General features: G+C 37.3%; 1 protein-coding gene across 2 annotated transcripts in view; it reads left to right on the top strand.

Annotated features, from left to right (window-relative positions):
- Window positions 1-2,101: 2,101 nt before the first annotated feature.
- Window positions 2,102-24,890, top strand: part of TFPI (tissue factor pathway inhibitor) — a 40,233-nt gene continuing 17,444 nt past the window's right edge. For both annotated transcript variants that reach the window (XM_068407878.1, XM_068407879.1), the window contains exons 1-3: window positions 2,102-2,274; window positions 13,831-13,950; window positions 21,341-21,541. In XM_068407878.1, coding sequence (XP_068263979.1) covers window positions 13,836-13,950; window positions 21,341-21,541 — 316 coding nt within the window. In that variant the 5' untranslated portion in view covers window positions 2,102-2,274; window positions 13,831-13,835. The remainder of the gene's footprint in view (window positions 2,275-13,830; window positions 13,951-21,340; window positions 21,542-24,890) is intronic.

The following is a 24,890-nucleotide window of genomic DNA, read 5'->3' as shown; positions in this document are numbered from 1 at the left end:
TTGATCCCACTAAAGGTTCAAAACAGTATTGTTTCTATCTTCAAAGTCTGATTCCAGTTGCAACTGAAGCCTTTTATGTTATAGTTACAATGCAAAGGAGGCAGAGACCCTCCTGACAACTAAATTAGGTTGGGAACTGGAGAGACATTAACAGACTAGAAAGCAAAAATATTCATCTTAAAATGAAATAGTTTCCTTTGAATTTTTCTTTTGGATATGTGTTCTTCCTGCATATGGTGATATTTTTACTCTCATCCTGTTTTATTATTTACCAAAGATTTCTTAATCTAACTTCTAATCTAAATAAGGGGTTTCATTCTCTTATGTATTCCCCAAAGGACTTTTCTTTATATGTGATTCTCAACTTACTTGACCATAAGAAGACAAATGTGTTTTAAAACTGTAGCATTTTCTTGTTTTTCATGTCTGTGTGGACTGTTTCTTTCAGAATTATTTTATTAATTTGCACACCAAATCTGAGTAACTTGAGTGAGATTTTGCGCAAAAAGAAGGAATGATGCTAACACATTATGACACAAACTTTGAAAATTCTTTTTTGCATGTTAGTTAAAAAAAAAAAATTATTTCTCATTAAAACCAAAAAAAAAGCCCACTTGATGTTTTGACCAGCTCAAATCCCTAGATTAGGAATATATTTGCATGGACTGGTAAATTCAGACCATTCAGCATCCTGTGTGACTAAAAATAAAGCAGCTCCTCTGTAAATGCCTTGTAGAGTTGAGCAAGTTTGAAACTATCTCTGTTCATCCGCATAGAGGCATCCTAAGAAAATAAAAATGAAGAAGTATGTTATTTTTTTGAAATCTAGTTCGTTTTGTTTCTATTGTAAATGTACAGACTGCAATTTCTTCAAATCGTGGTGTCATTTTACTGCCTCTGTTTTGGGTTGTCTTACTTGTGACCCTCAAAAAGATTTAGGGATAGCACTGATAGATACTAATTCTTAACAGATAGGCCCCCAAAATATGTTTTTCAGAGGCTTGGTGTCTCACAGATGACAGACTGACCATTTCCATTTAACCGACTTCTCCTGAGCTGGGTTGCTCCTAGCTTTATCTGTGCCAGCAGTTGGTAATTAGTAACTGTATGGTAAAACTCCAACCCCAGCATTTAAACTGCGCCTTTACTTTGTGAGTGCTTCTAGTCCATTTCAGGACAGTTAATCCATTTGATTATTGACCCAGTTAATAGTCAGCAGACTCAGCTGACTACTGACTTTGCCCTGAAAGGTATTACAGACATTCTTACAGTCAGGAACAACAGACAGGAGATCCAAGAAGCTGCCAGGAGCACTTCTGTTTGTGTCAGAGATAGTTAACCTGTTAACTGACTGTGAGAAGTTTCCAATCTGTTTCAGGCTGGTGAGGAACAGATGAATATAAATCTTCAGTGAAAGTGATTTAGCTCACCTGTTTGTTTTTGCCCAGAAATAATTGCAATTAGTTACAGCTACTAACTGTGTAAGTTAGTTCTTCAGCTGTTACTTGTGTTTCTGTTGCTGTTTAATTCATTATCTGGGAAATTCTCATGCTGTGTGTCCAGGACTAGGATTCTGGTCATCTGTCTCTACATCCACGAGTTACAAGGTCTCAGTCTTACAACTACAGTTCCCCATCCTTGTCTTCACCCATGGTACTCTTAATGATGCTTAACTTTAGTTTTAGCACATACTAGCGTGATTTGTAAACAGATGGTATGTTCTAGCTGAAGGCAGAACGTCCTTTGTAGTACAGCTTCAGATACTGGGATGAATGCAGCCTGGATCTAGAGTAAATAGCATGGCTTTATTTAAAAACAGACAGACTAACAAAAACCAACAGTAAACTACAACGTATCTCTCTTAAATAGGTAGTGAATATGGCATCCTCACGAACCATATCAAAGCCTGCAAGGTACAATGAATAGAATATCCTACAGACCCTCTCTCATTCTTTAAAAGTGCGTTTCATTTTAGCTAGTGCTGTTTAGAAAACAGCTGCTTTAAACTGCAGGCAGATCTGAAAACAGGAAGCGTCCCTGCCACTGCTGCAGATCTGACTTTTACCCAGAGTGAACCCATGTGCTTTACAGAAAGCAAGAACAACAACCAGCTGAATAATCCACAGGCAGGAGCCTGCTCTAGGAAGATCAGGTTGCAATCCTGCCTTTGTAGCTTTACACCACACCCCTCCACCGTGGATGAGTAGGGGAGTATCATATTCAGCACTGATTCAGGAATTCTCTCTTTCGTCAGGAACTGTTGCTAGGAGTTTGGTGAGTACTTTGTAACAGACTTTCAGTTTTATATGAGATCTTTTTTTTTCTTTAGCTGGCTGAAAGGACTATCTACTGTGATGTTTTCTTTACAATGTGGTGGATGCAGTAGTCAGATGTTTAGATTCAAAGTCCAGCGATGAGTGCTGCAAAAAGGGAGACTTTTATTTTCTCTGTAAATTTGAAACAGTAGAACAATGAATATACTTTTATGATTACTAATACAACTAATCTTTGGTTGTCAGAATGTTAGATTAAGGTACTTTGAGCTCCAAGACAGTTCCTTGAAAGAAAGCCATTCTAAAGGTGAATATGTTAATTTTGATCAATAGCTGGAGTCTGGGAAAAAAAAAAAAAGCTCTTGTTTTTCTAAACAATTTCTCCACTACAGTAGCTCCAAGGGACACTTGATTCATGCAGAGTGGTTGCCAGGCTATTTCAAATCCTTCTAAGGCATGTAACATTTGAAGCAATTAATATTTTGAGAAGTACAAGAACATTTTAGGAGAATCGAATTAAGCTGATGCTACTATAAGCCAATTTCACTCACAATGTATATTGACATTCTTAAGAAACAAAAAACACTCGAATAACCAGGAGAGCAGTAAATGAGGTTTACAGACCTTGGTGCCAATGTAACAAACAAACACAAGACCCACCCCCACACCCCCCCAAATACCTGGAATATTATTGGTGATTTTTGTAGTATTTTACTTGGAAAAATTGCCATAAACTTCACTTTCAGTAACTGTGTAATGAAAAGCAGCGATACTAGCCTGTAAGCCTGTATTTAAAAAAAAAAAAAGTTAGCTAAAGTTTAAATAACTATGTTTTAGAAAATGTAATTACTATTTAAATGAGGAAAAGGCATGTAACAATGGGAAAAGTGGAGTAGGGAGAACAATAGCAATTTGGATGGGGGGAGTATGTGAAAGGTCAATGTGACTCAGTACTCTAGAAATTAGTCATCAAAGTACTTCATGGAAAACATGTAAAGATATAAGCCTTCCTTCCTGCGTGTCTTATGGACAGACGCAGAGACAGGACGTCCAGCTGTTAGTATAGATAGGAATGGCAAAGGCATGCTGTAGGAATTGCTAGGCACCTACTCGGGAAAAATTGTCAGCCTTTTCCCTTTGTAATCTGCTGCTAATTCCTTAATTCTACTAGGAGAGGCTTTGTGATTGTTTGTGAAGGCAGCAAGTATCTATATCCACAATAAATTAATTTGGATTATTGCTTAAGCTGAATTTGAGAATTGTAATCAAGTTTACTGTGTGTGTAATGCATACAGTTAGAGCAATATTGAGAAGGTAAGGATGATTAAAACACATTCTGCACTGGCCTTTTCTCCTGTCAAATATGTCCCACATGATAGCGTTCATTAAAAAGTAGTCATGTGGGCAATTGCTTGATAAATCCATTTCTTTGAAATTTTTATAACTTTTATGCTGGAGAGTCTCCAAGTGTGCTTTAAATTGACTTCAGTAATCTTTATGTTTATCCTTACATTGTGCATTGCACAGTTTGCAATCTGGAGATTTAATGCATTTCAACTGTCGAGTGTAGTTATAAGACCTTTAAAGTGCATTTAGCCTTTTAGTGCAGTGCCCCCATTTGCTAATATTGCTGATGAAAACTCAGTTGTAACTAATCTTGCTAATATTCTAAATGCACGATAACTCTAAGTTAAAGTTTTATGATCTACTTGACTCAGGACAGATAGAACAATTAATGGCATTGAATTTATCTGTCCTTAATCTCATCAGAGAGTTAATTTTGAAAGTCTAATGGTAAAAATTTACAAGTTGTTGGTAACTGTTTTAGGGTTTAGTGTCAGGTCTAAAGGGCAACGAGGGAGAGCATACAAAAAGGAGGCAGAGCTTCTGTCAGAGAGGAAATTTTAAGAGATTGAGGGAAAAGTGGTCCAAGATACAGTGTGTCTAGGTAACAAAGCAAAGGTGTGAAAGAGCAAGCTTCCTGACAGGCTTTCAGAGGACGTGTCCAGAGCATCTAGTGAGTTTGAAATCTCACCTCTAGCTAGAGCAGACCCACAGTCAGAGGAGGAGAGTTACTGGATTCCAGATCTAGCTTCAAGGACTGTTTATATGTTTCTCCAATAACGCTTCCAAGTTAAGTGCATAAACAGGAGCAGATTCTCCAGTACAAGGGCACTGATCCCCTTTATGCTATTCTTCTGACTATGGATCTTGGATTGCTTTTAGGGCAGAGAACGCAGATTGCTCTCATGGATATATCAATGGGATTAGGATCGTTTCTGGAAATATGAATATTAATCTCCTCTGGAAAAAGAGAGATATTGACACCATCTTTCACATTCTGGAAAGCTGCTTTAGCACCTACAGTTACTTTACAAAGGTGACTCTGGCAAAGGGTCTCTTCTGCATTTTGAAATAAGGTGGTAGCTGCTTGAAGTGCTTTGTAACGATCAAGGTTTTGCTGGTGTGCATTCAGAATGTTCTGAGAATGTCTGCCAGAGGGAGTGAGAGCATGTGTGCAGAAACAAGAAGAAATTTTAAAATTAAAAAATAGAACATCAGTAGAGCTTAGGAGCCTTAAGAATTATATGACTCTCATATCTCACAATTTTGGAGCAAACTGTTTAAAATCTGTCTCATTCCAGTACTTACTATTGCTCTTTGTTTTGCTTACATTCCAGTCAGTCATATTTTCTCTCTAAGAACTAGGAGAAGCTGACGTTTCCTAAAGAAACCAAAACTGGGATAGATGTTTTGGTAAGGATTGAAGATGGGATCTTCATATCTAAAACTCTTCTTCACACTTAAACAAGGGAGAACTCTCTTAAAAAACAGGGACAAATTACATACTTCTGTGTGTTTCTCTTATGAAATTTTTTACTTTGGCATAGGGACAGGGTGCCCCTGGGGACAGAATGAAGCAAAACCATATGGGGAATTGTATAATTCCTTTCCTCTTATAGTTATTTCACAGCAAAACAGACTTATTGTTAGTCCTTTTAATTTTCTCTCATAACTCCTTTGTTCAACTTCCTTAATTATTTCCTGTTGCTGTTAATACCACTGTTCATTTTCCATCTTTATTATTGTTGCCATCTTCCCTGACGTGTGCCATTCATAACTGAGTATACCTCTGAAGTTAACTGGTTAATTTGATTTAGTGTTTAGTGAAAAAATAAGACTAGACATTTGAACATGTTGACCCAGGATATGATCTGGACACAAGAAAGTTCAACCTTCTTCCGGAAAATAGAGCATTCCAAAAGAACTGATTTTAAAACAATTATATTGAAAATAGCAATTGGGTGAGCTAAACTTGCTTGACAAAGCAAGGGAACTTGCATTTTGATCTTTGGTGTGTATGCAAAATGTGATCTATGTGAGGTTACAAAAGGTTAATAGTCAGATACAGTCAAAATCAGTCACGAGAGGCATCAGTGTGGCAAGTAGTTTCCTCCTGTGCCTGCCTGTTACACTTTCAGTAGCTGACAGTTTCACTTCAGTGAAATCAAGTAGTTGTGTTTCTGTAGTGTGTACAATGTGAATTTACACACAACTGAGTTGATGACAAGTATACAGGACTGAAATGACTCTCTCCATCAGAAAAGAAGGTTGTGGTAAGTTAACTGACCTCTAAATACATGACTGTTTAACAACAAGTACATCTGAGATTTGAAAACATACACTAGACTTTTCCAGTCCATACTGTTAGGGAAAAAAAAAACCCCAACAGGCTGAAGGCTTTATAATGCTAATGCTGGGACTGCCCTGCTGTGCTCCTAAAACCATAACTGATATTGCTGCTTGTCTGTTCTGCTAGTAGCTTTTGTGCTTGTAGAGTAGCTATTACTAGGACGTTGAAGGCATTCCCTATTTGAAAATAGGATTATATGACCTATATTTTTGCTACACACAGCTAGTTTCTGTCCAAGTAGTACACGTTTGAGTGGGTGGCTTTGGTGTTCTGTTTTTTAAGAATTATGAAATAATGTAAACTAGTAATCTGGTTTAGTCCACATTCAAAAATATTTTGATAGGGGCAAAAGAATATTTCCTTTCCCTGTTGAAAGCTACCTAACAATGAAAACAGGCTGTATACATAGAGATTTACCTCAGACTGGGATGTGGCATGTCAGATAGATGCAGTTGCCACGTCTAAATAAGTAACTGGCTTATTTCTTTATTTCTGTTTGAATCAGTCCTTTATGTGGAAACTACAATTCAAATAATGTTCTCAGTATGTCCTTTCTGATAAGCTCATAATGTTGGATCCTGTGCCATGTGTTTTATTTTGTTTTTTTTTTTCCTTATGGCTAGTAGAAGTAGCTATAAAATCATTAGTTGTTCTCCATAAAGGTTTCACTAGTAGTTATATGATTTGATGTAGGCAAATCCAGTGTTCCTGTGAAAAGTGCAGCTATTTTAAAAAACACTCCTAGTTTCAGAGTTTATAATTCACTTAGACTGTTGTATCAGGTGCTCTGCACTGCATGATCAGGGAGTTAGGAAAATTACTTGCAGGCTACTATTGCCAAGGCATGCTCTCACCATCTCTCTGCCTCCCAGAATATATCCAGTTCCCAGCTCTTGGGTGGTAGATATAATGGATGTGAGGCCCCGACTGAGCCAGGTGAGAAGGAGAACTCAGTGGAGGAGGAAATTGGTGTCTGGAGCTGTGTCACAAGAGCAGCTGAGTACAGACAGGATGGCAAAAGTACCCGGTGCCAGGCGTGAGGTGACTAGGAGAAGGGAATAAATAGGTCCTGGAACCAAGTTGGGAAAATGGAGAACAGTTTTAAAGCACAAGTGAACAGAGTTGACAAAGGAAAGTGAAAAGGTAAGAGAGGTCTATAGTTATGTGAGAAAAGAAGGGTGTTCTTGTGGTAGGCTTATTAATTTGGGAGTTTTTCTGTTTCAATTTCAAAACATAACAAGGTTTTCTTTTCAATCAGTTGTGTTTGCAAAGCAGCATTTACAACCTTAATAAAAACAGAACCGAAGTGGGAGTTTAAATCTGAAACAGTGACGTCAGGTCATAAAACTTCTCAGCATAAAAGCTAACAAAGACCTTTGTTTTTCTAGATTTTCACTTCCCAATTTTCACTTCACTTCCCAGTTTTCACTGGGGAATTTAAGAGGCTGGAATAGTGCAGCAGCAAGTCAACATTTGTGTTAAATGATGAAAGGCAGGTAACCAACCAAAATTCTCTTTCATAACAAGAAGGAACTTTGAAGTTCTTGGAGGAATCTGACAGAGTCTCTTGGCTCAAAACTGATACAGGCTATTAGGGCTGCTACTGTAGGGCACAGGAGGGAGATAAGTTGAGGGGGGAGAGTTTTGATAGCCTGTGCTTTCAATCAGTAATGTTTGTCTGCTGATGATCCACAGCAGACTGCCTCCCTTTTTATTAAGTTACTGTGACACTGCAAGGCTTTGCTCTGGCAGAAGTCAGTTTGAATGACAGACCAGCACTGACTCTGGAACTTACAAAGCTAGGGCATGTATCATCGTTCTTTGTTCAGTTTACATCAGAGCAGAGGTGACAGAATTCATACTTACTCCAGAGTAAATGAGAAAACATGATACTTAAACCAGCTGCAAAATAACACATGTATTAAAATACTTTTTGAGGGAACTCTCTGACTCTGCCAGCTGGGAGACAATGCTACAGGTACGTGTAATTAAATCTGTCATACAAGTCCTAGTAGGTAGTACAAGATAGCATAGGGCAAATATAATACCTCTGAAGTACAGTGAACTGAGAAAGGTCTGCTTTTATATCAGAGGTGCTATAATCCTGTCTAATTAGATCTTTTTATCTTTAATTTTAGGCTGTGCTAAATTCAACCTCTGGCTATGCACGTCCTGTCTCCTGCTATTCATTCCTCTATTTACTTGTATCCTTTGCCTTTTTTTTTGTGTGTGTGTGTGCTTCCATTTCCTGGGCTGTCAGTGTCAATGAGTCACTTTTACAGTCATTACAATGTCACTTTATGCCATTTTCTAAAGCTGTCTGGTTTTGGCTACTACCAGAAATGCTAGCTTTTATTTTGCCTTTCCAGTTAGCTAGCTAGAGATGAATACCATGCTGAAGAGATGTTTGCTTCTAAACATTCTGGTAACTATAGAAATGGGTGTTGAAGAGACTGCTAAGTAAAAAAAAAAATAAATACATATATGTGTGTATATACACACACATAAAAGAACTGGCTCCAGAGGCTGCAAACTGCATGGAGAACACACTGGGTTTTATACTTGTCTGTCTTTAGCAAAATCAAAAAGTCACGAGAGCTTTCTTGTATTTCTGTGTTTCGGTGGCAGGATAAAAAAGACCTAGTTATAAGACCAGGTAATAAGGGTCTAGTACTGGGAACTTCCTTGATTGCTTGTGGCCTCTTTTGTCTACCTGTATTCCAGCTTGAGGGAAGCTAATGGCATTATTCACAAATGAAAGCATTTAATTAAACCAGTAAATAAATCAGTGCTAATTATTACCCATAGACCTTTGATCCGCTTTGTCAGGTAACTTAGAGGTTGTCCATTATAGATATAAAGATCTCATTGAAAAGATAGTTTGGGAACGGTAGAGTGCCAGTTCCTAAGGAAATGCCTTAGGAATTTATGAAATTTGCATTAATGACACTTTGATGTAGAGAAAAGCCAATATTAATGCTGGACTGATTCCGGGCTGTCCTAAATTAGAACCCTTCTGGAGTAAGGGGCTGTATTTACTCCCAGAGAATTTCAGAATTTGGCCTAAATAATCACACCATTTAACATGAATTATTTAAACTTAAAACATTTCCTATCTTTCCCATGACGGACAGTCCTTCACAAACGTGCACATTTGATATTTTACTGAGCCAAATGTCATAGATAAAGTATTTTGAATTGTGCTTTCCATATAAATACAATAAAAAATAAACAGAATGCATTAAAAAATGAAACAAAATCAGTATCATAAGAGGCTTACAGCTTTAAGGTTCTGTTACTGGGCAGCTGAACAGTAAATCAGAAAACTTGGACTTTTCTAGAAGGTTTGGGTTTTTTAATTGAAAAAGCCAGCGCCAAGTTCACTTTGATCTTGGATTTCACTCTACCTTTAGGAATTATAAGAAATAATTAAGCTACAGAAGGATTTAAGCATTTTAGTACTAAACCTTCACCCCCTTCATCCCACCTCCACCCATACCTGACACAATGCTCTGGGAATGTGCGACCTTGGGTGAAGTTTAGCAGGAAGATAAAGGAGATGGTGTTTGGTCAGTAGACTCTGCAGTAAGGCAGATACGCAGTTATACAGCCTAGGCTTTTGACAAGGTACTCTTTTAAGTGAAATGTAGGAGCTGAGTGGAAGAAGAGAAATACTGTACCTTGGTGAGATTTTTGTTCTCTGTACAAACGCACTAATTTATCCCCATAATCACACAGTGACAATTATATGCGGTAGCTTATGATACACAAAATTCTATTTTCAAATGAAAAAGAGAAACTTATTGAGGATTTCCATTTCTGGCTGATTGTTTCCTATATTTTTCTTCTACTTGGGAACAAGCTTTCGGGAATATTGGATGACTGAGTAAAAATGGATTACTAAATTTTGCTATGTAAATCTGTACTCTGCAGATTCCTTGAAGAAGGAACCAAGGCCTCAACTTGAGTGATCCAAAAGCAAACTCAAATAGAATTTTCCTGAACTAGCGTGGGTTTTGCCATCATGCTTGGAAAAACTCAAAGAGAGGAAATGAGAGCCCAGGGGCAAACTTGGAATTAATCCATGAGGAGCTGAGGTTGTGGATAATTTGCAGGTTCCTTTATGAAGGGTCACAACTGTGCCAATGATTAAAAATTAAAACTTCTAAGGAAAACAAAGTGCTTAGAAAATTCCCCTTTCCTGTGTCATTTCATAACTAAAATTGAAAGTGTATTTTGTAATTTTTCATTCCCGTGAACTCACAGGAGCCAGGCAACGTGTGAAAGTTATTACTATCTAAGTATCAAATCTGAATATTTGGTGATGTTTCTGCTTTTATTCAGCCTATCACTACCTTTATTTACATTATAATGCTAAGTGCTTATTCTTGTGCAGTTGTTTGAAATTTTTTACTTACTGTTTCTCCCCGTACAATTTTGCTTAGTTGTGGATTTATTTTAATTTTAGTTAATGTCAAACTAACATGATAACTCAGATGTCTCTCAAATCATAAAGACAATCTTAGATAACTTCAGGTTACCTTGTACAGAGTTATTTTCTTAGTCTTTTAAACCATGACTGGACTCTTTATCAAGTGTGAATAAAAAGATTTGTTGTAACTATTTCTCTAAGCTTTGGATAAAAAAGTAAAATTCTTCCAAGGCTGTGTACCACAAAGCTTTGCGTGGAAGAAAGTCTGGTATTAGGCCAAATGCATCGTAAGAGGCAGTCTGTTTCTGGAAATCATGGAATGTTTTATGAAAGCTGAAAAGAAACATCGTTACCTCTAGTCACTTTGTGCAGAAATACAGTCAATGGCACTCCTTTTCACGATATTTTCTTGGTTTATTGTGGATTTTTGTTATACTCTTACATGGTATTATTTTGATATGTTAAAAACTTTGCTTATTACATATTACATATGTGATTTATTTCTGGCGTCTGAAGTCTAAGACACTGTTTTTGCCAGGTAATATAGAGAGATCTATTTCCGTGGATCTTTTGGCATTAACTTCCTTCCCCTTTCACAGAAGCTGATGAAATTCAGGGCAAACTTCCTGAAGCTGGGACAGTAATGTCAAGGTTGGCCATTGCCCTTGGTCTGGAGCAGTTACTTTGCTTTCAATTTAAGTTATAGTGTGTACTGTACTCAGAAAAAGATTGAGAGGGAATATCTGTTCTTTGATTCACTGGAAAACTGAAAATTACCTGAGTAATGACAAGAAATGCTGAGAATATCCCAAAGAGGGAGCATGCTAATGCTGATGTCGGGTGCTGTAACTTAAACATACTCAGTGGACAGCAATGAGCGTTTCAGTAAAGACTCTTCCTTTCCTTTCATGGTGTAATAGTTTTAAAAGTCAGTGGTGAGATAACATTGGGACAACAGCTGGGAGGAGGATGGCATTAGAAAATGGAAATAATTAACTAGCACATAATTATCACATATAAACAAGAGACTTCCAGACAGACTGACAAAAAAGTAAGGCAAATGAGAGCAGGTGGGGTACACCAGTAAATGTAGACAGTAGCATAAATGAATGTAATTAAGTCAGAGTGAACTGACAACTGATAAATCCGTAGCACAGTGCCATGTTTTTTTTCCCTGTGTTTTAGCGATACTGTAGGGATATCTTGCAGTCAGCCAAGCGGTCCATAAGTAATTCCTCCAGTAAAGAGGCTGGGGAAAAATTATTTATGGATTATTCATTCTGAATGGAGCAAACAGATCACTAGAAATTTGTTGCTGGGGAAAGGGGAAGAATAATACCTTATTAGATTAAGTTACAATATGTAAAATAACATAGGAGTGTAAAACTGGAGTCTGGTTTGAAACATGAATAAGGACGCTACTTCTATTTCTTTGAAAAATACCTGAAAAGAAACGATTGTAGCTCTTGCATGTTTTCTCAGTTTACATAATGTTTCTGAATTTGTAACAAGTTGGTTTCTATCCCAAGAGTAGCTATTACATCACTAGTAGAAAGCAACAATTTCTGAATTTGTTCATAGAAGTAAAAAATAGTCTTTGAGGAAAGTTTGTTTAAAAACATGATTCATAGCACAAAATGAGATCTGAATTATTTTGCCAAACATTTTTCCAAACTTTATGTGGATAAAGGATTTTATGTGTCAATGTAGAAATTAAGGTTAAAAATTGAGCTGAGAAGGCATGAAAGACAAATGCATTCTTTTGTTTCTTTTGTCAGGAAAGCATTATAATGAAAAAGTTAATGCTGTCATGTATTCTGGCTAAAATAGAAATTGCTTTGATCCCCAAATTGTGTTCCTTTAAAAAAAAAATAATGAAGACATCTCTTAGTGTTTTTCACTACAATATATACTGAAGCCTTCTAAAGGGATTTGTCAATTTTAAAAATTATCCAAATAATTAGTGCTGCTCATGGTCTGGTCTGCAATTTCACCAAGACTTGTTTTTAAGAATGCATTTCTTTTTTACTACATATGCTACAAGTTAGGAGAACACTGAGTATGCAGGAGTGAAAAATTGGTAAGTTGTCAAGAGAGAGATGAAAATTCTGGCTGTGATTTGGTGTTGAAGATATAACTGCACGTTCTGGCCCTGGCACAGATCAGAGAGGCTGTGGCAAATTGGCTTATCCCTCTTTGTGCGGATTTCACCTTTCTGAGATGTTGCTTGCTAGTGTTTTCTTAGATACCATAGCTATGATGTACTTCTAACTTCATAGACGAAGGTATATCACTCGGGAAAGTTTAATCTGTTAAAGATGACTTCTGTTAATGTCACCTGCCACCTTCAGCATCATCTCTTTAGTTTTCCTGCTATAAAGCTGTATCCCAAGCACAGTGACAGGTCATCTCCTCGACTCCCATAGTCCCTCCTGCCCTCGCTGGTTTAGGTGATGCAGACATGCTGTCTTCACAGGTATGTAAACAAAAACACTAAAGACAGAACAGTGTCTGAAGGCTAGGAACTTCCTGGTCCTTAGATCTTTAATTTCTATTAAGTTAATATTAATTAACTTAGCCAAAGTTTAGCATCATACTTTAAGAAAAGACGATATCTATAGGGAATCTGTTAGTAGCTAAAGCAGATATTGAGTCTATTCTGTAATTAGAATTCAGAGATCCTTTAAGGGACTTTTAGTTTTTCAGAGGTACTCTCGTATGTGCATGCATAACCTCATCTTTGGCAACTTGAACATGCCAGCTGCCGTGGAATAAGGGTGTTTTCTTTGTCTCAGTGACTATGGTTGCACTGATTCTATGTGAAAAATAATAGCTCTGCACTTAAGTGAGGTATTCAATATTAAAGGGATCTACAAGATACAAACTACTTCTCAAAGCATTGAAGCCCATGTTGCAGAAGTTCACTGACTCCTGTGAAATGCAACTTACACAAAGTCCAGGAACTTGGTAACTATAAATTGATGAAATATTTGTTACAAATAGAATCCTATGTTTGTGGAAGTGAATCTAGGGTCTGCAGACAGAGTAAAACTTCTTTGGAAGGATTGGACATGCCAGCCAGCTAAACATTGTGTAAAACTGATGAGGACATTAAAAGTACAAAGTGTTACATTTTATATCATTATGTATTCTGGGAGGTGATTTCAGTTGTGGCTTAAAAAAAAAAGTAATGGCAATGCCTCTAATCTGTACCTGAGACAGGATAGGAGACTTGCAGTCAGCTAAGCACAACTACAAATCTTGTTTTTCATTGTGCTTACAATATAATTATACTAATATAGCTCTCATTATTTCCAAAGCTCCCAGTTTGTATATCTACCCATATGGCTATGCACTACCCTGCTAATGACTTTTGGAGGGCACTCAAGGAGTTTGATTGAAGTGTGTGTTGTCATTTATATGTTATACAGGAAAGATGAAAGGAAGAAAGAAGAGATGTTCCTTACCTTTAACCTTGGTCTTGCTGTTCATCTGTATCCCTGGGCATGCAACTACTGACTTAGATGACAGCGAAGAAGAGGATGTTCTGGGTAAGAGGTTATAAAAATGACACGTAAAACTATCTCAAACAACAAAACCCACTGTGTTAAAATGCACTGTAGATGTAATTCCGTACTTGAGAATTTTTCTGGGAAACTTTTGAAAGTGGAACTAAGCTAAAAATGCACGGTTTTGTAACTAACAGGGAGAGGCTCAGATTTTTCTAGCAAAAATGCCTTCTGTAAAGGCTTCTGTTTCCCATGCTTTTTGGAACTCTAGTCCTAATCAAACATTTTGTTATATATCAAGATTATTCCCTTAAAGCTCTGCTTTAGGACCCGTGGAGAAGTTCAATGTTTAGGGAAAAGAACACACAGCTGGTAAACTCAGGTTTTATCTCCCCACGCAAATAGAGCAGAAACGTGATGAAGAACATCGTAGACTGATGTTACTCTGTCCTGTGCACAGCTCTCTCGAGTCAGTTAGTTTGCAAAGTTTGGTCTAAAGATGATGCAATTACTGCCCTAGTTGTTTTTCTGGGCATTGAAGAAGCTCTTTGTAGAGCCCCAGGTGATCTGATATTGCTGGATAAATAAAAACTCACCAGTTGGAGATTTTTGTTAAGAAAAATAATGTCAGAAGTGGGACTGTTAGAGCTGGGGAGGTTCTTGGATTCTTACCATCGTAAGGTCATTGTTTGCTTTCACTTCACGGAAATTAAGTAAGGTGGATCAAGCTTCTATACTGGATATCATTGTGAAAGATATTTTAATTTCCTCCCAGCCAATTTTGAGAAAGCATATGAGGGAAAAATACACTTTTTGGTGGCTGTACTAAAATATTTTTCTTACCTTTGAGAAAATGATATAAAATTGTGATGCCTTTCTTAAGCTGCAGAGAACTACGCCGTGGATACTTCTCCCATTTGACAGGTCTGATTGTGAAGCCTAACTGGGAATGCAGCTAAGGGGAACCTTTCTTTTTTATGTTGGCACTCTACTTAATCTGCCCATGTCTTGTCCGATTTCCATCCAGATTATTTCTCTCTGTCAGACCTTTGCAGCAGTGTTCCTTGAGACAAGAATAATAATTGTGCACAATCATGGCTATGCTAAAAATGAAGCTAGTGAAGCTTTAGGACTGTCTCACAATTAGTCACTACGATTTAAGTTATGTGCCATTCTGCATTAAGCATATGGTTGTGTAGTCATGACTGTTTCATACAGAATAAATTTGTTTCTCTTTAACCCTGAGGTACATAAATGCCCTTCTTGTATGAGGGCAAAGTCACATTTATCTTTGCTCTGCCCTGCAGCACTTAGTTTTACAAAAATCCTTAGCAGTTGATGAAGGCCAGATTGTCTTGCCTGTTAAAATAACATGCTTTTTCCCCAGCACAAGAAATCTGATGGATTAATTTTTTTCCTCTATTTACTTTGTTTATAAAAGACAATAATAAAATAATCTCAAGGAAATTAAATAGTCTTTTTATTGGGCAATATTTTATCACTGGTTATTTCACAACCGGTTGTTTAAGATTATACAACCAATTATATAACTGATTTAGTATGAGCAACAGTTCTGAACTTTTGGGCTTGTATTTCAAAGCAAAAAACAATCAAATGTGATGCTTAGAAATTAAACTAGGACCTTGTTTTTTGACTCCTGAAGACTCAGATGCAGTTTTTACAAAAAAAAAATTCTGCAGTAATCTGTTTCTATAAAATTATTATATTGTTGCTAATTAAAATTGTGGTTTCTTAAGAGTGAAATTCTGGTGTCAGTGAATTTAACTGTAGAAATTTTGTAGGCTGCAATTTCACTGATAGCATTTATTTCCTGAGTTAGATGCTTATAAAACATTGACATATTTTACCCTAGAATTCAATAAATTTCAGGTGTTAATAGATAAAATAAGTTGTGTGCATCCATTACTCGTAATATCATACTTTTGGATCACATTGGGTACAAGTGCTTTGTGAATCTAAGAGGGTTTTTTTGTCTACCAGTATTTAAATTACAGTAATAATTAAGGTTGCAAATCAAGTCCAGCGGGATAAAAAAGGATTCTCAATTTGTTCTCTTCTGGCAAAACCTGCCATTTTTCCACCAATAAATGAGGGTAATAAGATAAATAAAACGTATAAAAATAACTAGTTTATGTATATTGTTCAGTAATACCTTACGTGGTTGGGAGCACTTTAGCTGACGTTCCAAAGCCTGAAGAAAATGACTCACAAGTTGAATGTGCTTTTTATTTGTATGTGAACGTTTGTCAAGAATAAATGTGACTGCTTAAAGAAAGGGTAGGAAACACATGGGTAGGAAGAGCACTGAACAGTGGGTGGGTGGGAAGCTGTCAAACTGACAAAGATGGAGAGGGAAGAAACAGCTATTTGTTAGTGACAAGGTGCTTAGTATTGATACTACTTATCAAAGAGAGACATTTACAAGAAAGCCTAGAAAGATGACAGCATATCTTTATAATGAAGGATTACCACAGAAACTCGTATAAGGTTGAGAACCCATAACCTAAGCAAACAAAACCAGAAAGTATTTTGCATCACAAGTCAGAAATATTTCTGATCAAATTTTATTTTCCCAGTTTAATTTATATAGTACTGTTCTGAATAGCAACTCTGCAATAATACTGCTGTCTTCCATATTTATTGTGCCATAGGTATAATACAGAAATCAGTTCACTGTCTAGTTAAAAGGATGTATTTTCAACCTGCCCTGCAGATTCTGAAGGATCTGAAAATCAAGTTAGTGTATTTTATTATGCCTACAGCCAAGGGAAGAGTGTTGATTTTACTTGTGTTAATGTAAGAGGATTAGAGACATTATTCACCACTTCTGGTTTTGTAATATTATAGTGCTTACTAGTAAAGTGATAACAGTGCTGTGCATGGATCATGTAGGGTCTTGAGTTGCCAGAGTTGCCATGTGAATGACAATAAACGTGAGAATGGCTGTGCTGTGTAGGAACAGTCCTGGCCAGTATCCTGTTTCTGACAGTTGCCAAAAGTAGGAAGACTGAAGGAACGGAGGAAGAAGGTAGTGACACAAAATAGCTGCACTGAACTCGTGCTCATTGTGAGCCATTTCATCAGCATTACTTTGCACTTACCACAAACTGTGGAGTGGAAAGATCGTTAAGCAGTGGGCGCTTAGTGCCTTCTGTTGTGAAAACCTATGTAGCTGATGTAATGAAGTCATTAAATTAAAAATTCAAGGAGGAGGGGAGAGAAGAAGGAGAGGAGGTTTTACTTTATTTTGGTTTTAGTGTGGCAAGTAATAACTTTTTTGTGATAGTGAACATCAGCTGTAACCATTCCTTAATGTATTTCTGGTAGAACAAACTCCATTCTCTTGGTCTAGGGTAGTAGAGTCCTATAATTCTACAGATTTTCTAAGTTCATTTGCACCAGATGCCTAAATTGGATGAGTAATAAATATCCAACAAGGCTAGATCCAATGTGGAGGATTAAACTACTTTTCTTTTTAAAATGACAAATGCAACGTGCTATACTTAAGGAGAATCAATGCATTCATAAATACAAGGTGAAAATAACTGTTGAAGCACCTGTATAACAAGGTTATATTTGCTGAAAGTAAGTGGAAGTTGCAGAGCATTACAAAAATAATGCAATGTTGTTGTAAAAAAAGGCAAGGAACCCTGTGTTGTATTAAGAAAAAATCAAAGGATAATTATTCCACTCTATTTGGCACCAGTAATGCTTTGGGCAGCACACTTTAACAGTAATCCTGACCAATAGGAAGAGGCCCAAAGGAAAGTTGTAAGAGGGTTAGAAAGCAAGGCCAATAAAAAGACTGGAAGAAAGTTTATGTAGTATAGAGATAATTAAGAGGAGACAAAAGTCTTCCAAAAGAAAGAAAGAAAGTCAGTAGACCAGAGGTGGGCTACTGAAGTGATGCAGTGAGTGCTGGGGGGCTGCTGCACCGTGAAGGCTTCAAGCAGCCTGGGAAGGAGCTGGACCTCGAGAGCCCGAAGTAAAAGCTGAGAGTGCAAGAGGCCACTTTCGCTCCTGCAGCAGCCCTGAATTGCAAGACACAAATGGTAGATTCGAAAATCAAACAAATTTGCTATATATGGTTTTAAATGATTCTGTCTATGCACTGAAGGAAGTACAAAATGATTTAATATGTAATAAAGACTACTTAGGCTGTATATTACAAAAAAAGGCCTGTCTTGCAAGAAGGGCAGTGCAATCCTAGAACTGGCTGCTTCAGGTTGCTGGGAATTTTATTTCACTGGAGTTTCTTAAGATTAATTTGGGCATCTGTCAGAAAAGGTCTCGAGGTATTCACCCCATAGAAATATGCCAAAACTTGAATGAGAAACTCCATTAAAATTCCTTCCAGTTTTAACTTCCCATGTTTCTATTGAAGAATATTCACTGACTTTCCTGACGGACGTCTTCCCTAAATGTCATATCCTCTGCTCTTCACACAGGACCTAAAATACAGTAGGAACAATTAATTCCGGTGCTCAAGAGCAGAGGAGGAGGGCTTATACTAAGAATTAGTTTTCTCAAGGTATACTCCACATGTGAAATGAGTACAGGCAGATTTGTATCCATGCAGATCTATTGGCCAAACACTCATGCTTGCCTTCTCATCTGCTGCTCTAATCTGAGAAAGAAAGCTAGTTTTGTATCATCTGTGTGAGTTAATTGCTCCCAGGTGTAAAATAATGGGGAAGAATTCTTTCACTGTTCCCAGACACAAGAATGATTCAGTTCCCATGAATCCCTTTGAGACTTCTTTCTTCAGAGTCACTTGGTTATTGTTCGAAGTTGGAGGCTTTGGCCCCTGGAGGTTTCACAGGGTACAGATTTTAGTCAAAGTATGGTAACTCTCTAGCACTCCTGAGAAAATAAATGTCTGATTGCCAGAAAGTGTGACACAGATAGTCATGTTTGCAGCAGATGTCAGTACATCTGACAGTGGCAACAGTGTCACGGGGACAGCCGAGGACAGGCCTTAGGAGGTAAGCAAAACAATGATTTAGTTCTGTGGGTTTGGTGGGAAATAGGCTAGGAGCTGAGACCAGAAAGTTCCTAAGATAAACTCTATTAAGCTATTTGTTCATCATCTTTGTGTAGTTTTGCAACTATGCTTGCACGCTATTTCTGTTTTGATAGCCTACAACATCGGTGTGGCATAATATAGCAAGCGAAATGAGCTGACATAACCCCGTGTCTGAAATCCCAGTAGTTAGGAAATGTAGTAAGTTTTCACAACCTCTTCTAGACTGAACTGGGTCACTGACACAGGTCATGTAGGAGGTCTCATTTCTTGTGTGCCAAGAAAATAACATGTTTATAAACCAGCTGCCAGCCCTCACCCCAACTGCATTTGAGTTGGATGAGTTTCCATGGAGCTCTGAATGTTTGATTTTACCATTTCAGGAGTTATTCCAAAAGTTACTGAAAACTTTGTTGTTTGGAAGGCATTTTTTCCCTATTACTGAGTGGGGGAATTCCACAGTTTTGCAATGCAGTATCCTCTCAACTTTTCAAGTTGAGCCTTTTTAAGTCTCTTCCAAAGGATTCCCAAACATGTTGGAGAACTTGAGACCTTTGAGGTCCAACTTGGAATCTCCTGTGACTTCTAAATCCTAATTCTTCAGGGACTCAGGAAGACCCAGATAAGGAAACTGGCAAGAAACAGAATTCGGAAATCTGTTTGGCAAGCTGAGTTCCGTAGGAAGTTTACTGAGTCTAATGTCTCTTAGAAATGTTTCTTCTAATTCATCCGCATTTCCTATTAGACAGTCTTCAATAATATTTTCAGTTCTATTTTCCTAACTTCGAGGTCTGTAAATATAATTTCACTAATGGGGAAACACTCACAAACTATTTTAGGGACTGAATTTTTAAAGAGATTTTTGAAATTAGTTGTCTTCATCTGTATTTTAACACCAAATTGTCGATTTTTGGAAGATCTAATTGTGTGCTACAATTTTTGTGTTGATGGTAATTGTGTAATAAAGGTTGTTAATTTTTCAAGGTTTTAAACGCTATGAGTTAAAAGATTTTAGTGCTGAAAATTGTTTCTTTCCTGTAGATTTGATAGTTATAAGTGGTTCAAATGGAATAAAATTAGTAAACTTCCATTGACCTCAGTATTTATGAGGATTTATCTCAGCTGTGCATTTAATTTAAAGATTATATAATAAGGCCAATTTTATATGTTAAAATTAGATATCCACAGAGCAGGTAGGTAGCAGTTATACCAATTTCCTTTTTACTATGTCATAAAGCCTGATTTCTGTGGATTCTTTTAATTAAAACTGGAAACTTAATCTAGTTAGTAGAAGGAAGCTGTGCAATGATCATGTAAACTCTTGTTCTCATCCTTTTTTTTTCTTTTTCCTCCTGTTTCCTGGGCCACTGCAAAGAGCCCTGGTAGATACTTTTGCATATACATGCTAAAAGACACCGATGTTCTGATCAGCTCTGGGAGAAAGAATGGAAAATTTCAGATCTGTTCTTCTGGCTGCTATTGCAAGCAGACAGGCTCTGTAAAGCTTTCAAAATCCCCTACGGTAGAATAGTTCATTGGAAAAGCAAACCAGGAGAAGATATTAAACCATTCACAAACTGAATTGTCAGTCAGAATTTCCTTATAGATAGTGTAAAGCTTTGCTAGTGTTCTTCAAAATATATATGACAATTTTTATAACAATATTTATTCCCTGACCTAATCATGTATATTGGAAGACATAGAAATGACACGATTTGAAAAGATAGTTTATTTTCACCTTAACTTTATAGTTGTGTACTTCTTAGCTCTTGAAAGCTCTAATGCAAGGACAGTGAGATCAAAGAAAATAAGACGGTATGATGACCGTTCAAGCATACCGATGGGTTGATGTGCCAGTACAGTGTAATCTGGTGGGGGAATGGTGCCCTCTGCAGGGCCTTCTTGCTTGGTTCATCCCACTCTGCTCTGTGACGCCCTTAGGAGCGATGTTCACTATTAGAAGTGCATGGAAGAGAGCTCAAGGAACCCTCTTTCTGCCTTTTTTTATGCAGGGCTACTCACCATGTCTTTGGGAGCTACTAGGATTTTCTCAATGTATTTGTTGTTCAGAGTTGCTCACTAGCTCCTGTGACTAAGCCGCTCTCCATAACTATCTAGAGATTTATGATGAGGAGTTAAGGTTTATAATATGAGCTGTTTTGGTTGAAAATTAAAACGACACATTTGGTTTGATTGAATGGAATTTGTGTTCCAATGCAGGTGATGATTTTCTTTTTACATCTATGTTTAGTGTGCTCAGAGCTTTACAGCCAGATGTTACGCAGTGCCTCTCTAGCAGAAGGTGCAAGCGTTTCGTTTTGAAGTTATGCTGTGCAGTGAAGCAAACTAACTTAATAACAGCCGTGTTACTTCTCCTCTGTATTACAGGTGCTGCTTTGCCACCACTGAAACTAGGGCATTCAGTCTGTGCCATGAAAGCAGACGAAGGTCCATGCAAAGCGATCCATGTGCGCTACTACTTCAACATTCAAAGCCGTGAGTGTGAAATATTTGAATATGGTGGATGCCATGGCAATGAGAACAACTTTCTAACACTGGAAGAATGCCAGGAGAAGTGTGTGGTAACAGGCCAGTACCCATTCTCTTATCCTTCTATCAGTTCTTCATTTGCATCTGTTATTTCTCATCCACAAACCGTACGAATTTTGGAAGTAGAGGCCCTCTTCAGTTCCTATTAATACAGTCATGTGATGCCTCTAATTATGTTCCCAAGTATTATACTATGCTGTAGTCGTCTGAATTATTTTACATTGTGCAAGCAAACATTTAGGATTTGGAAAGATAAGTGTGACTTTTTTTAGTGGACCTGTGGAATAGAGAGACCAATGCAAGAAATCTTATTTTCTAGCTAGAGCCCTGTTTTGAATGAGTTCTTGAAGTAAAATTGCTTTTGAGGCTGGGCTAAGCTGGGGGGTGGCACAGATGTTCTTCATTGCTTTCAGAGTATCGAACCCAATTTTTGATCCCAGGTTTCTCCTTCACTTGAGAAGCTGATAGAAGATGTCACAAATCTTGGACATCTGCTATGATTCAACATAATTAGAACTACAGTAGTAAATAATTCTCATTAAAAATGTCAGTTATAGCTGTTTGTCTTAAAAGATCTGTTTCACTGAAACCTCATCAATTAATCATTAGAAAGAGGAAAATGAGATCCAAAACATGAGACACAGCAGAATGTGCAGCAAATGCCTTGGGAATGCTGGTTTTGCTATTAAAAATGATCCTTGTAATTTACTAAGGCTTTCAGCCTTGTGAAAGTAACCAACTCCTGTTCCTCACAGGAGCGTATGAAAGCTCGAAGATTCTTAAAATTGGAAGTTAATGCCAATGGGGGTAGATATTTGACAAGTTCATATTTTTAAAGACTGAAGGAATTCAGGTCTTATTGAGAGTTTCCTCTGGATACCTAATATGGATCTTGCTTTCATGGGAATTAGATGGAATGTGTCTGGCTGCGTAAACAGGAATTGATAGTGAGGGGCACACTGAGGGGGAGCAATAGAAATAGAAAAAAAAATCCAAAATAAAGAGCTCCTGAAAGGTGTGTGATAACCCTCAGATAGTATGCCAACTATGTGGGTTTTTTCCCAAGTGAATTCATATATAGGATGTTAATTTATTTAGACTTTGAGGTAAGATAGAAGGATTCACTCTCAATAGAAGGTACTTTTCAGTCACATACGCCTTGCCCAGCAGCAAAATATGTCCTTAAGTGTTACTGAGCTCAAGACAGTGATGCTGGGCAATCCTGCAGTAGAGAACAGAATGTTGCCCCGTTCTGGGGGTAGGCAACACAATCAGATGACAATTGTTAATCCCTCTTGCCTACTAGAGATGTACCCCGGTAGCACCCTACTGCTGTGCAGATCTGGGTAGGTGTCCCTTTGTTTACCCTATTTTTATGATTTATTCTAGCCCTGGGCCTTTCCATAAAACTGGAAATCTACTGATGTGCTGTAGGCACTGAGTTGGTTTGCAGTATATAGGTTTGTACCTTCTAGGATTAGCATAGGTCACTTTCAGGCACAGCAAGTTCGTATGTGTTACAAAAAATACTTCCAGAAATTTCACATTAGAAAATTGATTTCAGAAGCTCCTTTTTTGGGTTTGCTGAGCCAAACAGACTATATATGTAAGACAAACTGATTTATAGCATTGTGCTTTGTCTGTAACAGATGTAAATGTCTCTGTTACCCATCTCCCATCCCTTCCAGAATTCACATCTACGTAGTATTTAGATCAGGCCTTAAATCTGTTACATTGTCTGCTTCACAACACATCTGTATTTCCCGATAAAAATTAGTATGAATTGCGTCACTAAATTTATTCTAGACTCAAAGTAAGTATCTGCCTCCCATCCAGGTGTCAGAGTAACAGCTGAGGCTGATGTTCCCATTACCCTAAGTAATATTTTAATAATATTTGTTAGTTATAATGCTTCTAATCCTCAGAATCTGCAAATATTAACTGATCATACCAATAAGCCAGGTACCGTAAATAAGCAATTTATTATCTCGCCTTTTACTGACAGAAAAAGAAAGGTGGTAAGGTAACAGAAAAATAAGTGAAGTCCACAGACTGTGTTACAATCAGAGCAGCGAGTACAGCTCAGGGTGCCTGGCATTTACTTGACTAGTAGGTATAATCTCTTATCTTGTGTCTGTATGGACCTATATAGTCTTGACACTATATTACATAGTCTTATTACCCATTTATACTTCCAGAAGGTTGATCAAGTTTTTTAAATACTTACAGGTTTTTAAAATGAAAGGAAAAATTACTAAAAAGTCTTTGCATGTTCAGTGTTTCCTTATACTACTTGTCAGTTACCCGTAGAGGTAGCTGATATTGCCTCGCAGATGTGTTTATGTAATAGAATTTGTTTGTTTTAATACAAACCAATGCGACAACACCACATGTCATGGTTCAGCAAAGGCTTTGCGAATTTCTCAAGTCTGTAATTCAGTTCTGTGACTCAGACTTTTCTCCCTCTGTATCCAGTCCAGCCACGGCAAGGGAAAGAATAAGTGAGTATATACGTTTATTGTACATTTCCAGTATGACAGTTTCCAGTGGTGTTTACAATTTACAGAGTAAAGCAGGGTTGCTTTCTTACCTACACAAAGTGAGCCAGAATAGCACGGCTGAGTGGAACAAGGCATCAATGGGACTGTATGTATAAATAATAGCAAAATTTAACGTGGAGTGTTGTACATGAGCACAAAGTTTCACTGGTTAGAAAATACTGGCAGAAGAGCTAACAGAGGAAAACCCATCTTTCCTAAAAGATATCCCTGGTCTTGATCCCTGTGATCTTTCCAGCAAGGAGACTACATGCATTTTACTTACTCACTAAATACTAAGTCAAGGCATTATTTACCATTCACACCTATTTTCTGATCTGCTGGCGCCACCATGCATTTCTGTTATTGTACCGGGCACTAGAGACAGTCCGCTCAAAAGGGAAAAAAAAAAAATAAACACAAGTATGAACCTTAAATTTTGGAATGAAAGCAGATTTCAGTTATTTTTCTAATCAGTTATGTTTTGCTTTCAAACAATTGCATGCTAATAAAACTTTATCAGGATGGAAAAAGCACTATGAAATTTCACTAACAACTTTCAAAGTGAAAAAGATCAGATCACTCCATTCTTTAAGTGAATGGCAGTTTTTCAGTGCATTTTATTCTAAGGATTAATTTGATACTTATCTTTTGGTGGCTTCTGGCAAGATCCACTAATGAGCCTCAGAGACCAGATGTGCTCCAGGGAAGAAGTGTCAAGAATCAGGAGTCATATATGGGTAAACATAGTGCTAATGATATTAAAATAAGGTATATCTTGAAATGAAATCCCATGGAGGAAAAATGATATGGAAATCATAATTCCTTAATTACTAAATAACATAATCTAG

The sequence above is a fragment of the Nyctibius grandis genome, chromosome 9, assembly GCF_013368605.1.
Source record: "Nyctibius grandis isolate bNycGra1 chromosome 9, bNycGra1.pri, whole genome shotgun sequence".
In the NCBI taxonomy this organism is placed as follows: Eukaryota; Metazoa; Chordata; class Aves; order Nyctibiiformes; family Nyctibiidae; genus Nyctibius; species Nyctibius grandis.
The sequence above is the reverse complement of the archived record's forward strand: the minus strand, read 5'-3'. Positions and strand labels throughout refer to the sequence as shown.